This window comes from Scatophagus argus, chromosome 9 (assembly GCF_020382885.2).
Source record: "Scatophagus argus isolate fScaArg1 chromosome 9, fScaArg1.pri, whole genome shotgun sequence".
In the NCBI taxonomy this organism is placed as follows: Eukaryota; Metazoa; Chordata; class Actinopteri; family Scatophagidae; genus Scatophagus; species Scatophagus argus.
This window is the reverse complement of record NC_058501.1, coordinates 565,765-581,458: the sequence shown is the minus strand read 5'-3', so window position 1 is coordinate 581,458 and position 15,694 is coordinate 565,765. Positions and strand designations below refer to the sequence as shown.

The 15,694-nt window shown below is 40.3% G+C and overlaps 1 protein-coding gene across 3 annotated transcripts in view; it reads right to left on the bottom strand.

Moving 5' to 3' along the window:
• Positions 1-15,322, bottom strand: part of preb (prolactin regulatory element binding) — a 32,448-nt gene extending 17,126 nt beyond the window's left edge. For 2 of the 3 annotated variants that reach the window (XM_046398940.1, XM_046398941.1), the window contains exons 1-4: positions 15,127-15,322; positions 4,794-4,984; positions 3,679-3,877; positions 395-648 (exon numbers count right to left, since the gene is read on the bottom strand). In XM_046398940.1, the coding sequence (XP_046254896.1) occupies positions 395-648; positions 3,679-3,877; positions 4,794-4,928 (588 nt within the window). In that variant the 5' untranslated portion in view covers positions 4,929-4,984; positions 15,127-15,322. The remainder of the gene's footprint in view (positions 1-394; positions 649-3,678; positions 3,878-4,793; positions 4,985-15,126) is intronic. The other variant, XM_046398942.1, reaches the window with a different exon arrangement.
• Between the last annotated feature and the right edge of the window lie 372 nt (positions 15,323-15,694).

Genomic DNA, 15,694 nt, shown 5'->3' with positions numbered 1-15,694 from the left:
GCTTCTTATGTGGTCGCACTGCACACAAAGCTGTAATTTGTTTTTTTAAACAAATGAGCATATAACCGTATATAAAGTTAGTTTTTATCCTAAATGACTACATAACTTCTATGATTAAATCAAAATGGGTCACCAATTTTCTGTACACTGACCGACTGATTAATCCATTTTTAGCTCTAGGTGTAACTAAGGTTAAGCTCAACAAAGATCAACTTGTAGGACAGATCACAATAAGGAGCATCCAACCAGCCATCAATCAATTACTGACATCCACTGAACATTCACAATCAAGTCAAACTAAAGCAATATTTGGCCGGAGCCTGACTACACCAACCCAAACATGGTGGTTGTAAAAATAGTGTTGAAGTGAAAAGAAAAACTTGACAGTGTTTACCTCCCAGACTCGGATGTGCCCATCTGTGCCTCCTGTCAGCAGAAGGGTAAGATCAGGACTGAATCTAACCACCTTCTGGAGTGGATCCTGAGGGTTCAGGTCCGACTGCACTTCAGCCAAACCAGTCACATAGATGTGAGCCGTTTCTTCCTTAATACTGGACTTATCTCCAGATGGTGCAGCTCCATCTTGTCCACCTTTGTCCCCTTTCCCAGCTCGTCGCCTGACATCACCGTGCTGCATGCTGTTTCCCACTGCAGAGATAAAACAGGAACAGGGTTTTAGTGAACTAAGACATACACCCAATCAAAGCTGGACATGTCAGTATGTAAAATCACTGGCTTTTCCACCAGAGACAAGCCTCTAATAAGAGTCTGTGGCTCCAAGAGTATGAATACAACGTAGCACTTTTGAAAGGCTGACCAGTTGGCAGAGGATACATGAGGACAGACTCCAACCGGCTGATACAATTCTACCAGCCATGACAGTGGAAGATACTGAGGTGCACACATGATTGGTCTCACTGTCTCCACTACCGCTCTGAGGCCTGAACACCCTAAGATCAAGTTCAAAAGCTGAGTTACCATCAGCCACCTCCTATACATGGATGACAATATGCTGTATGCCAGGAGTGAGCGAGATGTTGACTCACTAATCTACCTCAGCAGGATCTACCGAAATAACAATGGGATGTCATTTAGCCTGAACCAGGGTGGTTAAATCAAGACAAAAAGGGAGAGAGAGGAGGACTGAAAGGACTAAAAGACCAGGCAGAATAACAGACATACAGGACCAGTTACAAGTAGCTGGGTATCCCATAGGCAAATACCAAGTAGGAGAAAGAGAGGAGGTCAGCAACATCCAAATACTTTCAGAGAATCAGGCAAGTCCCGAGGAGTGAGCTCAAAGGGAAGAATAAGATCCAAGTCATTAACACATATGCCCTAGTAGTCATAAAAAGCCCAGTTGGAATAAAGAGCCAATAAAAGCCACACATATCAGAACACAGAAACTCTTGATAATGTATGGATGGTTCCACCTTAAGAGCCTAGAACAATGACAGTGAATTTTGTTATCCCAATACTGAACAACATTATCATACATCACAGATTTTGCTCAGATCATGCAGATCTAATTAAAATGTCACTATTTTGACACCTACACACACAAGGAATATGACTCTGGTGTGATTTTGCTCTCAGTACTTACACAGAAAGACACAAAACTAGAATACGAATGAAAAGTAAAGGTGCTCTGTGCGATGTTCAAAGCTTGGGAAATCATTTTATAGCCTAACCCTGCTTTAAACTTCTCTACAACCTTATCCCAGACCTGTGTGGTGTGTTCCTTGGACTTCATCATGCTGTTTACTGTCCAAAATTCTCTTAACAAACTTCTGTGGCCTTCACAGAATAGCTGTATTTATACTGAGATTAGATTACACCAGTGCTTCCTGCTTATTTTCTGTTACGCCCCCCCAGCAAGAAGAAAACAATTCGCGCCCCCCACCCACTCTCTGCCGCGACTATAAATTATAGCATTTGTCTATAAAATTGTTATAAGTACACCTCCGCATAACATTGTATCCTTGTTAACATTAAAGAAAACAAAAAAGAAAAAAGAAAGAGATATAGTTCAACTTACAACAAAAAATAACTTTATTAACATTGTTTTTTAGTCTGTAACAGAAAAGATTTTAGCAATTTGATACGCCACCTTATATGATGCTAACAGTGCTCGCTGGTTTACTGAAGTAGCATTCACAAAGCGGGATGATTGTTGGTAATATTCGGCACGTTTTGGCTGAAAAATCTCCAGCGGCTTATCAGCATGATTGGGATGTAATGTCTTCAAGTGGCGCCTTAATTTATTTGGCTTCATGCTGTCCGCTGCCAGCATTTTCAGACACAGTAAACACACCGGTCTTTCGTCTCCCACTGTAGTCACAGTGAAGCCAAGCGCTACATATGCTTCATCATATTTCCTCGTCTTAGCTTTCGGGTGAGTTACTTTTGTCTCATTATCTTCGTCTCTCTCCGCCTTTCTTCTCATCCCTGTTAAAAATTTCTTCATGTTGTCTCTTAACGGTTCGTTTACTGCACTTCATATCGCCTGCTCGGTGCAAAAAACCCCTACACCACAGAGCTAATACTCCCTGCGCACACTCTGACAATGAGAGCGCCACTGCCAACTACTGTAGTGGATGTGCAATTACACTTTATTCTAGTACGGCAAAAAAAGCATGTTCCCCAGGGTCAAATAGTAATACTATTTGAGAAGGACTGGATTACACACAGGTGGACTCTATTTAATCATTAGGTCAACATTCGATCATTCAGCAATCATCAGGCAACTTCTGACGGCAATTTGTTGCACTCAGGGAAAAGGGGCTGAATACTTTTGCACGCCACACTTGTCAGTTTTATATTTGTAAAAAAAAAAATTTGGAAATCATGTGTAATTTTCCTTCTACTTCACAATTGTGTGCCGCTTTCTGTTGGTCTTTCACATAAAACGCCAATAAAATTTATTTATGTTTGTGGTCGTGAAGTGACAAAATGCGGAAAAGTTCCAGGGGTATGAATACTTTTGTAAGCCACTGTAAATACAAATTGTTATTGAATCAGAACATTCAGTTGATTCATGGATGAGACTTGACATGAGACTGACTGGATCACATTTTTGCAGTTAATCACCGTGTTGGAGAACAGCATGGTAAGCAATAAGTGCTGAAACACTGAACAGTTGGACCTGAGAAAAAGTTTAGAGAAGGTCAAATTAAGTTCACCTGTAAAGGTTATAGTGCATTTTAGGTGCACTTTGAAATTTCACCCAAAAGTTAAATATCCCTAACTTTTTGTGAGTAGTGTATTTATTTTATTTACATGTGCAATTTTGGCAATTTTATCATTGTGCATGCAATTCATGCATGATTCAATGCAGGTAAATGAATCAGCACTGGATTCCAGTTGATTTCTATAATCAAAATCAATTGGACAAGCCTTTGATACAAGCCTCTGGTGTAATATCTTTTTGGTGGAATGATTTTTTCTTCAGCTGATGGATCTCTGAAAGCTTCCATGTGTGTTAACCAACCACTACAACAGTTATGTAGTAAACTAGTAAAGTGACAGGTAATAAGACATTTAAAAAAGATAGTATTGATGCTCATGTATGTACCTGTACATTCAAAAAATTAATCAGCCTCATATCAAATAAGTGTGACATACTGTAGCATATTTTAAGTTAGAAGTTACATTTGAGATTGTAATAGTAAGCCTCACCATCTTTAGCAGCATCTTTGCTTTCTTTTGTCTGTGTGGTATGTTCAAACCTCATCACACAGCAGGTCCCATCCTGCCCAGCAGCAATCACACCATGACCTACAGCCATGTTCATGGTGGCACGTGTGTCAGTATCATGAGAATGAAGGAGACTGGCACTGTACTGGTGTCCTCCAACCAGCTGTAGATCCAGGAAGTGCTGAAACACACAAGCATGTGTCTGCTACTGTTGCTGGTTTACAAGCTCTCATAGGCCCTGTTCAGACCTGGCATTAACATGGATCTTGGGTGGTCCAGTCACAAAAGGACAGCTCTGGGGACATTACAGGTAGGAATGCACCCAAGACACATTGTGGACTGTCTGAGATTGCTCAAGCGCATATGACCACAATCTTTTAACTGTGCGTGCACAAATCTGTTTCAAAATCTTAATCTTAAAAGTCGAGTTCTTTCTTTTGTTGTGCAACGTTCTGATGATAAAAACACAGCTTGTGGTTTTGGGGAAATGTGTTTATATGTCTATAGATTGAGGAAGTGAGTTTCAATCACTAGTAGTCACTCAAGATATATATGGAGACATACTGTAATGCCACGAATGAAGTGATGTACTTAGAGCTGTCAACTTGTGATCAGATCACCCAAGACGCATTTTTAGCTCAGGTATGAACAGTCTCATAATGTAATCTGCTATCCAGGAGGTCCATGTATGCCCCCAGACTAAACATGTTCTCGTCTCAACGGGTTGAATTACTTTTGCAATATACATATATAGTTGTGTTCTAACCTCTTTGAATGTATTCTGAACACCCAATGCAGTACAACATAGGCAAAACACATGCAAATAGAAAAAAACAATAGCAAATGTAGAAGGAAATTGCTTTGCCACTTTGACAATATATGCACACAATTTAGATAAAACAATGGATAGAGAAGACTTCCAATTACAGAAAAATGCAAGAGCAGAAAATACAACAGAATACACATAATGCAATGTACATATTCTTATGCTTTGTCCTTGTATATTTTTTTTTAAGTTACAGAGCATTGAGCTTTCTGGGATGCCATAGCGTCTGTTGAAATAACAATCACTAAAACATCTGATCATCAATACTTACCACAGCATTCTTTATGCCTGTTTTGGATGCCCCCCCTCCTCCTGCTGTGATTACTAAGCCTGTCTTGCGGTCCACTTTTATGGAGTACAAGGGAAAGGGCGCTCTGTACAGATCTGGCACCCTCTTCTTACCCATTGTTGCTGTGAAAGTCAGTCACGCTTTTCCATTAGACCACTGCAATACAACCACACCTGTGGAATAAAAGCAAGACACATCTGTTATAGACTGAAAGCAATGCATGCCCAAACAGCACCGCAATACAGATGATCTATACATGTAGCAGAGTTTCAAGGTGGACACCCTAGATTAATGTCACCTATTCAGTATCAAAATGTGAAATATGATCAATCCCTGCTTCTGTTCCTGAGTTATCGTGTTGAATGAATCAAATTTTAGCATATCAATTCTTGAGCTGTGGCTCACACTGTGAGGTCTCAGTGTTCATTATGTGAACAAGAATGGGACAGATTCAAGTACAGGGACATACAACCGGAAAAAACAATTCCTCCAGTCACGGCTATGTCTGCCTAGAGGCATAACTATGACAACCCAGAGTTGGAGTCCTGCAGGCCTCTCTGAACTTCCACCAGAGCAGTCACCCACCCAAAATTCCAAAACACCACAACTAAATAAATACAAATGTAATAACAGTGTGACAATAACACTGATTACAAGTCATTAAAAAGCTTTATTATTTTCCACCAAAACCACCAAAGCTGGAAAACAGTACAGTCCATTTTATTTCTTACAGTGTACTGCGCACCTGGTTTATAAACTGAATTATCTGAATTCTCAGTTCTTTTCAAGCTGAGCTCTTTAAACAGATAAAGTAACTATGGAACGGGATTTTATTACTCATATGGACATTGGTAACTGGAAGCGTAATGCTCTAGTTGGATATTAGAGTATTATAAGAACTTTAAGATACAAGGGTACCTTACCTTTAAGCGCTTTGTATGTGATAAGAATTTTTATTAATGATTTTAAAGGAAGCAATTGTAAAGAAACCAGCATGGAAGCTATGACTTTTTATGGTGGTTCTTGCAATACACATGCAACAGCATTTGAATTAGCTGGCGAGTCTTGAGAAACTAACTGGGGCAATCTGATAATTGAGAGCTGTAATAATTTAGCCTGGAAGTAACGAATGCATGGACCCATTTTTCTTGATGTTTTTGCCTGATTTTTGCACTGTTAGGTAACTGAAAGAAGGCAGCCCTTAAAATTTGTTTTTTATGAGAGTTTAAAGGCATATCCTGATCAAAGACCATTCTCACATTCCTTTCAGTGGTGCTGAAGGTCAAGGTAATGCTGTTCAGAGTTTCAATATCGTTAGATAATTTGTTTATAATATGCTTAGGGCCCAGAACAATAATTTCCGTTTTTTCTTAGTTTAGTAGCAGAAAATTGCAGGTCATAAAGGTTTTTATGTCTTTATGACATGCCCAAACTTTAATTAAGTGATCTGTTTCATTGATAAGTATAATACCTTTGACTTTTACCTACAGGAAACATGTAAGGAGAACAGTATTGGGCAGAGCACGGAACCTAGTGGAACTCAACTGAATGTGCAGAGTTTGCATGATCTCCCTAAGCTTTTGTGGGTTTTCCACGGGTACTCTAGTTTCCTTCAACAGTTCCAAAAACATGCACATTAGGTTACTCTACATTGCTTCTAGGTGTGAGCATGTGTGATTGTCTGTCTTTGTGTGTCAGCCCTGCAATTGACTGGTGACTAGTCCAGGGTGAACCCTGCTTTACACCCGTCAGCTGGGACAGGCTCCAGCCCCACTGCAACCCCGATGGTTAAGCGGTATGGAAAATGGTTGGATGTTTCTGAACTACAACAGTGTAGGCGTTCCATTTTAATGGGTTTTTATGTGAAAACCCTTTTCTTTCTGCATTTGTTTTATTTAAGTGGTGAAGGGATAGACACTGTCTCCATGGAATTTTGGGTGGGTAAATACTCCAGTGGAAGTGCAGAGAGGTGTACAGAATTGCAACTCTGCCTGCTAGTCTTAGTCCTGGATTGTCATGGTTCTGGATTGTCATGGCTTTGGTTCACTAAGAAACCTGGTCAGATTTCTAAATATGAGAGCTGCTCCATCCAAAGTGGGATGAATGCTGTCTCTCCAAGTCAGAACAGGTCTTCCCCAGAGACTATGCCATTTATCTCCAAACCCAAGTCGTTTGCTGGACACCACCTCGACAGCCAGAGGCTGAATGATGAATTGTAGATAAATATGTCATCACTGGTTTGATTTGGCAGGGACCCAGAAAAACTGCCGATCACTGTCTTTAAAATGGACTGATGGACGGCCAACTCCGCAGTGCAAACAGTGTAATCATAGAATAAAGTAAGAATAAACAAAACAGTATATAAAATAGATATGGTGCTATTTACAGTGTATATTGCACATTATGGATGGGATATTGCATATAGAAAGGTATTGTACACCAGTGGTTGAGGTGAAAGGACTATGGAATCAATGCATGTGAGAATTCAAGGTGGTTATTGTTTTTGGGAAGAAGCTGTTTTTGAATCTATTAGTCCTTGTCCTGATCCACCTGTAGCACCTCCCTGAAGGCAACAGGTCAAACAAGTTAAAGCCAGGGTGGGAGCTGTCCTTGCTGGTGTTTTGGGCTCTGCTGAGGCAGCGAGAGGTGTAAATGTCCATCAGAGAGGGGAGAGGGCCTCCGATGATCTTCTGTGCGGCAGTATGTGAATGTCAGCGTGGAAAATAAGCTACATTCATTTCTTGTATCAGTATGTAGAATAGCTGAACATTTGAGACATCAAGCAAGAAAGAAAGTGCAGGAGCAGGAGAGGGAGGGAGAACGAGAAGCCATGGTAAATCACTAGGCTAAGCTAACTAGCAGAACTGAGCTAAATTTGTGCATGTAATGTTAGACAACTGAAAAATTTGCCAGAAAGTTGAGTAAAAGTCGAGTACTAACAGTGCTTGACCTAAACAAATGGGTTACAAAAGGTATAGGAAATAATTCATCCCTCCGATATAAAACTAAAGAGAACTGATTTAAACTATATGCTTAAACCCAAACGTATCAACTCAAACGTATGGCTAATTCTGTGGAAACTTTTGCTTCACTGTACATGAAACTTTTGCTTCACTGCTTGCTATCACTAGCTCTTGCTTCACATTACGAGGTATAAGGTTACAATGTGGATTGTTTTGTATAGTGAATGCAGTCCAGCTTCTCAGAATTGAGGAGTCTTATGGCTTGGAGGAAGAAGCTATTGCACAATCTAGCTGTAAAAGTCGGAATGCTTCATGAGTCCGCAGTGTAAACAGCAGAGGGCTGAACACACAATTTTGTGGGGCCCCTATTCTCAGAGTGGACTTTCTGAGGTTTCTCGGTTAGAAATTTCAGGATCCAGCTGCAGAGGGAGGTGTTCAGGCCAAACAGGCTTCCTTTTCAACCAAATACTGAGGGATGATGGTGTTGAATGCTGAACTGAAATCTAAACAGCATTCGAACAAAAGTATCCTTGTTCTCCAGGTGAGTGAGAGCCAGGTGGAGCACAGTGGTAATGGCGTCATCCGTTGAGTAGTTGCAAAGGTATGCGAACTGCAGAGGGTGGGGGGCACCTGGTCCTTGATGTGCCTCATGATTAGCCTCTTGAAGCACTTCATGATGGTGGGCGTGAGTGCGATGGGTCAGTAGTCTTTAAGGCAGGACGCTGATGACTTCTTGGGAACGGGAATGATGGTGGTTTCCTTGAAGCACGCAGGAACAATAGCATAGTTCAGGGGATTTACGCGGTGTCGGCTGCAGCAAAACATAGCACCTAATCGTTGGGAAGAGGAGTGGGCTTCCTCGCTGTCACGTTGTTCTGTGCCTCAAACTGTGCATCAAAGTCGTTCGGCACATCTGGGAGGAAAGCATCACTGTCACGGGTAGGTGTGGTAGACCTGTAGTTAGTGATGGGTAGGTTAGTCTTCGCATCCTGCACATCCAAACAGCAGAGGAGTGTGTATCTTTATTAATAAAGAACTTATTTGTAAACTGGAAGCCTGCGTCAAGGATTGTGCAGGGAGATGTGTTATAATAAAAGGAAGACTGTTAAGGGAAAGCCTCTCAATTCTAAATGTCCGTGTCCTAGAACAAGACTGTGAAGACAAGTGGCCAAAATGAATTTTCTCCACAGGGTGGCTGGATACATCCTTAGAGACAGGGTGAGAAGCTTGTACACGCAAGAGGGGCTCAGAGTGCAGCCACTGCTCCTCTACATCAAGAGGAGCCAGTTGAGGTGGTCTGGGCATCTGGTCAGGATGCCTCCCAGATGTCTCCCTGGGGAGTTGTTTCGGGCATGTCCATCTGGGAGGAGGCCCCGGAGCAGACCCAGGACATGATGGAGGGACCATATCTCTTGACTACTTGACTAGCCTTGGAACAACTTAGTGTCCCCCCAGACAAGCTGGTGGAAGAAGGGACGAGAAGACGGGAAGAGGACAGTCTGGGCTTTCCTGCTGTGACTACTGCTCCCACGACCTGGCCCAAATAAGTGGTAGAAATGAGAAATAATAATCCTACAAAACAGGTGCAAGTACTAACCATCACATGTGAAGAGCTGTGTTATATGGACCCCGCAACTTATGGAGAGCTTTTTCTCAATTTTATCCCTACCTAAGCCGAATGACAAACAAAGAACAGAACCGACTGGATCTATTACATTAGAGGAAATAACACAAGCTGTCCTCCCCCACAACCTGGAAAAACTCCCGGGCCTGACGAATTAAGTTCAGAATTCTATATACAGTTCACTGAGGATAAAACCTCTGTTGAGCATGTTCAACCATACCCTTGAGGTCCAGAACACTTACAGTGGTAAACATCAGCTTAATCCTAAAGAAGGATCAACCAGGGGACAAATGCTAATCTTAACGACCTATCAACTTGTTAAACATGGACATTAAGCTTTTATCAAAAATATTATATTATGGAGAAAGAAGACGGGAAAACTGCTGGCTAAAGATAAGTGTAAGTACAGTAAAATAGTAATACATGTCGGCAGTAATGACACCCAGCTGCGCCAGTCGGAGGTCACTAACATTAATGATAAATCGGTGTGTACATTTGCAAAGACTATGTTGGACTCCGTAGTATTCTCTGGACCCCTTCCCAATCTGACCAGTGATGACATAGTTGCATGTCATCATTCAATCACTGGCTGTCAAGGTGGTGTCCAGCAAACGGTGAGCATTGTAGATAATTGGCAGACATTCTGGGGAAGACCTGGTCTCATTAGAAGAGACGGCATTCATCCCCAGCAGCTCTCATAGTTTCTTACTAAACCAAAACATGTTAACCCAGAGTTGAGACCAGGAGACAGAGTTGAAGTCCCATACGCCTCTCTGCGCTCCCATTAGCACAGTTACCCACCCAAAATACCAAACCTTTAGATCTTCAGATCTCATACATCTAAAGCTGTACTAGTAAATGAATTAATATTAGATTATGATATAGATTTATTTTGTCTAACTGAAACCTGGCTTCAGCCAGAAGAATATGTTAGCTTATGAATCCACTCCTCCCAGTCACATTAATACTCACATTCCTCAAGACACTAGCCAAGGAAATGGAGTTGCAGGCTAAAGTCAACTTCCATTCATTCGAAAGTCTTATTCTTAGTCTTTCATACCCAACCTGGAAAACACTACACCAATTTTTATTGTTGTAGTGTACCGTGCCCCTGGCCCATACTCTAAATTTCTACTGGAATTTTCAGAGCTTCTATAGAGTCTAGTCCTTAAAACTAATAAAGTGATTATTATGGGCCATTTCAATATTCATGTGGAGAATGGTAATGATAGCCTTTGCACAGCCTTAATCTCTTTATTAGATTCAATCGGCTTCTGTCAGTGTGTACATAAACTCACTCACTGTTTCAATCATTCTCTTGACCTTGTTTTGACATTTGGCATTGAAGTAGAACATTTAATAGTTTTTGAACTCTATCTGACCGTTGTTTAATAACTTTTGAGTTTGTATTACTTGACTACATACCACCAAGAAAAAAACTCCTACACTACTACACTGTCTGATAGTGCTGTGGCCAAATTTAAGGAAGCAACTCTATTGTCATTTACTTCAGTATCATGTTTTGGTACTGCAGAACATTACAATACTAAAGAAAAGTCTTATGCCAATTGTAGTCCCTCTCCAATCGACCATTTTGTGGACAGTGCTGGAAGCTCATTAAGGACAACAATCGACTTTATTGACTCGCTAAAAAAGAAACGCATAAGGCAAAAGACACTTGCACCATGGCATAATACTTAGGTTCACAAATTGCAAAATGCGCAAAAAACTTGAAAGGAAATGTCACTCCTCCAAACTTATAAAACCTTGCTCAATCTGGCAAGACAGCCTTAGAGATAGTATAGGAAGGTCCTACAGACTCCCAGAGCAGCCAATTGCTCAAATTAATTGAAGATAACAAGCATAACCCTAGGTGTATGTTCAGCACTATAGCCAGGCTGACAGAGAGCCATAGTGCTATCGAGCCTTGTATCCCTGTAACCCTCAGCAGCAATGAATTTATGACCCTTTTTAATGACAAGATTTTAAACATTAGAGACAAAATTCAACACCTACTGACATCAGATGGTACTGATCTAACATCAAACACTGGAACCTCAGAAACAGCAGATAATTACCTTGACTGCTTTTCTCCCATTGACCTTCATCAGTTAAATTCATTCATATTTTCATCTAAGCCAACAACATGCCTCTTAGACCCAATCCCAACTAAGCTGCTCAAAGAAGTTTTACCCTTACTAGGCACCTGTCTATTAGATATGATCAATTTGTCCCTAATAATAGGCTATTTTAAAGCAGCTGTAGTCAAACCTCTCCTTAAAAAGCACACACTTGACCCAGAGGTTTTAAGCAACTAATATCTAACCTTCCATTTCTCTCTAAGATCCTTGAGAGAACAGTCTATCAGCTTTCCACATAGTAATACCTTACTTGAGGATTTTCAATCTGGCTTTAGAGCTCATCATAGCATATAGACAGCATTAGTCAAAGTCACAAATGACCTTCTACTGGCATCAGATGAGGGACCTCTGTCCTTGTACTGTTAGACCTTAGTGCTGCATTTAACACCGCTGACCATTCCATCTTATTACACGGACTGGAACACCTAATTGGCATTAAAAGAATCGCATTACGCTGCTTTCAGTCTTATTTATCAGATCAGCCTCAATTTGTTCATGTTAATGATACATCATTCACAAAAAAACCCCACAAACAACACGACAACAGGCCTGTGACTGACAGACCACAATACGTATGCCTGCAGTGCTGCATTTCAGACAGAATGATCAGCAACACAGGGGTTCCACAGGGGACCGTCCACTCTCCCTTCCTCTTCACTAGCTACATCACAGACTTCAAGTACTTCACAGAGATCTGCCATCTTCAGAAATTTTCTGATGACTCCACAGTGTTTGGATGTATTACTGGAAGTGCTGAGAGTGCGTACAGGACTGTAGTCACACACAGAGCCGCCTCTATTTTCTGAGGCGACTGAGGTGACTGAGGTTTTATATTGCTTTTGCAAAAAAATAAGCTCCATTCCTCCATGTTGTATTTATTGAAAGTACAAAAAACAAGCTCTTCCCCCAGCATTATCCCATCATTATTATCTATTATCTTTTATCCCTAAACCTAAAAAAGATCCACTGCTCATAACCAACACCTGTGTCTCTGCTTGATAATGACTATAAATTCTTGCTCAGATTCTTCTATGAGACTGTGGTTGCATCAGCAACCTTCTGATGCAACCTCTGCTGGAGCATAGGTATTACTGAGGGGCATAAAAAAAGACAGGCCAGGAAGGGAATCTCTGTCCTGGGCTGCTGTCCTCTGGACTCAGTGGAGGTGGTGAGTGAGAGGAGGATGTTGGCCAAGCTGTCAGGCATCCTGAGCAACCCCTCTCATCCTCAGTGAAGCTCCTACAGACTACTGTACCATAAGTGTGGGAAGAAACACTATAGAAGGTCCTTTGTCCCAACTGCAGAGTCCACAACATAAGTGCTTCCAAAGGCTGCTGCTGTGACTCTTTTTCCATGACTCATCTTATCTTATCTTATTTTTGCCAAAAAATTAAAGGGTGTCTAGGACTATAGTTTTATTTTGTTCCTGGATTTCTGCAAAGCATTTGATATGATTGAACATACATTTTCAGGCCCTGAAGACTTTTGGCTTTGGGGTATACCACCTTGCAGATATACACACTTATACAAAACTTTATAATGCAAATTTCTCAATTAAACTGTGCACATGCACCTCCTCAAGAGCTAGTCTGAATCGTGGAATAAGACAGGGCTGTCCAATCTTGCTGTATTTGTTTATGATTTGTGTGCAATTACTTTCTGATTACATCAAGGTCAGCCCCTTAAAAGGAAATCATCAGAGAGAGATCTTCACTCATCTTTCACTCACTCATTTTTTTTTTAACAGGTGTCGGTAGACACAGACACAGTTAGATCTTTTTCTCAGGTCTAATTAGATCTGTTTGCCCTGAGAGATTGTAATTTAAATGAAATTTCTAATATTCCTGTAAAAGACTATGTCACTTACCTTGGAACAGTTATCAACAAAAAACCAAAATACGAGATGCTCTACAAATTGTAGTCCTACAATGGTAATGGTACAAAAGAAACTAAATTCATGGCTTCAATGAGATTTCTCTATCAAAGAAAGAATCTTGTTACCGCCGCTTCTCTGCATGTAGATAAACAGAGCTCTAAGGCTATTGATAACATGCTGTATAATTCTGTATGATAGAAAAGGATTCACTATATAAGGAAAACAGTCCTACTGAACTGCTATGAGCATGCTGGTTTAAACCTCTTGGATTTCTGTACATTTTCTAGATAAACTGGATTAAACAATTTTTAGAAATCTGACTTCAGTTAGGAACCTTTTATGTTTTCAAAACTTGGAGGTCTAAAGTTTGTTTTACTGTGCAGCTACAATATTGAAAAAATCCCAGAAAAATGATCTTTCACAAACAAATGCTTCTCTCATGGTCTTTAATTCAGAAGCACATTTTTTCTCCTGACAGATATTACATTTATTTTATACAAGCAAATCATTGTTCCTAAAAAAACTGGTTTGACCATGGAATTCTTTTGGTTCTACAGCTCCTATTCTATCAATGGAATATGCTTTAGTTTTAGACACAATTCCCTCCAGTGCTGTTGAGCTGCTGAGGAGCTTAGTATCACTTAATCTGTCTTTGTTATTATTGGACCCTGCTGTTATTAGAGTTGGTCAGATCTGTTTTGCTTCTAAACAAGAGGAATAATAACCGTGACATACGAGTTCTATTCCAAAGTGAAACTGTTACTCCCAAATGTAGTTTCCTATTGGAACAGCTTCACTCCAGACCCGATCTGGAATAAGATTTGGTGTTCACCTTTCAATTATTTCAACACTAATAAGATCAAGGAAGTGTCCCTCAAAATTATTCATTGCTTTTACCCCTGTATATATTCTCACCAAGAGAGAAAAAGAACATTATTGTATACATGCTTCTGAAGAGCTATTAAAGATTAAAAGATTAAAGTGACATATTTTGTCATTGGAAGTGACCTGTTTTGGACCTATCCCTTATCCTGTACCTTTTGGTGAGAGGTTCAAATATTTATTTCCTTACATACTGAGTCTGAATTTTCCCTGGCATATGAAAATGTACTGTTAAGGTTCCTTCCTAGTGATATTGCCAAAACAGACCAGTACCATATAATTAATTTGATATTGCTTCTTACTAAATTCCATGTTAATAAGGTCAAATTGGCCAACTATAAACTTTCGTTTTTGGTATTCCAAAACCAGCTGAAACACTACATTTCACCAATTAAAACTCCCAAAAATAAGAAAGTTGTCAAAACCACAAATCTGCGTAGCCGCTACAACCTTTTGATGAGTTAATTTATGTACTGTGTGAATGAAAACCCCTGGCACTGTCTATGTTTATTTCTAAGTTTATAAATAAATCGATTCGGATCTAAATCTAACCAGCATACAGTCTGCGGCGATCGCAGGTGATCGATTCTGCGCAGATTTGGTTAACCTCGAACGAGCCTACTGTTATGCTTAATAGCTGACAGAATTAGCATAGCATCGTGAGCTAAACACGAAATATGACGGCTGTTTAAAAATAGCCGTGCTCTTTTCAGCAATAATGCACTACATGTTATAATCCAACCGCTAAGTTAAGCTAATATGTCAACAACGATGCACCAGCACTACAGCTTGCTAGCCTTTGGCAGTTATTTAATTAGAAGTCCCCTACCTTTGCAATTGGCCCGGTTTCTCTTCCGTTGTTATTTTATCAGATAGCTAAGTATTAAATATGATGAGTTCATGGTGGGTAATCAATAGCAAAGATTAATGTTAAAGAGTTAAGGTTAGGAAGTAACGGGTGAAACAGCTCGACAGCCACTTCCTAAATCCACGTCAGCAGCTTACGCTGCTCTATGACGTCAGTCCAAAATGTCAGCTTTTTCATGAGAAGGGCCCAGCTGCAGCCTTGCAGACCCTACAAACCACGCCCCGTGTAAGTCATCCACACTTTCACAATTTGTTAGCTGCGAAGGGCTCTAACAACGCCTCTTTAAACACACACCCGCTTCGAATTTCAAAAATTAACCGTGCTAGATGAGAAATAAATTAAAGAGGTCACTAAAGGTAATAATTTCAGAAACTCAGGAAGCAAAGAAAGAAATACGTTTAAGCCACAACAATATATGACTGCATATGTGGTCTGTCAATAAATTAATGAAAACAAAAGGTGGCTTGGAAAAACAAAACAATATGAAAAAAATGCCATCATATAGATATTTTAACAACTATTACGCAGA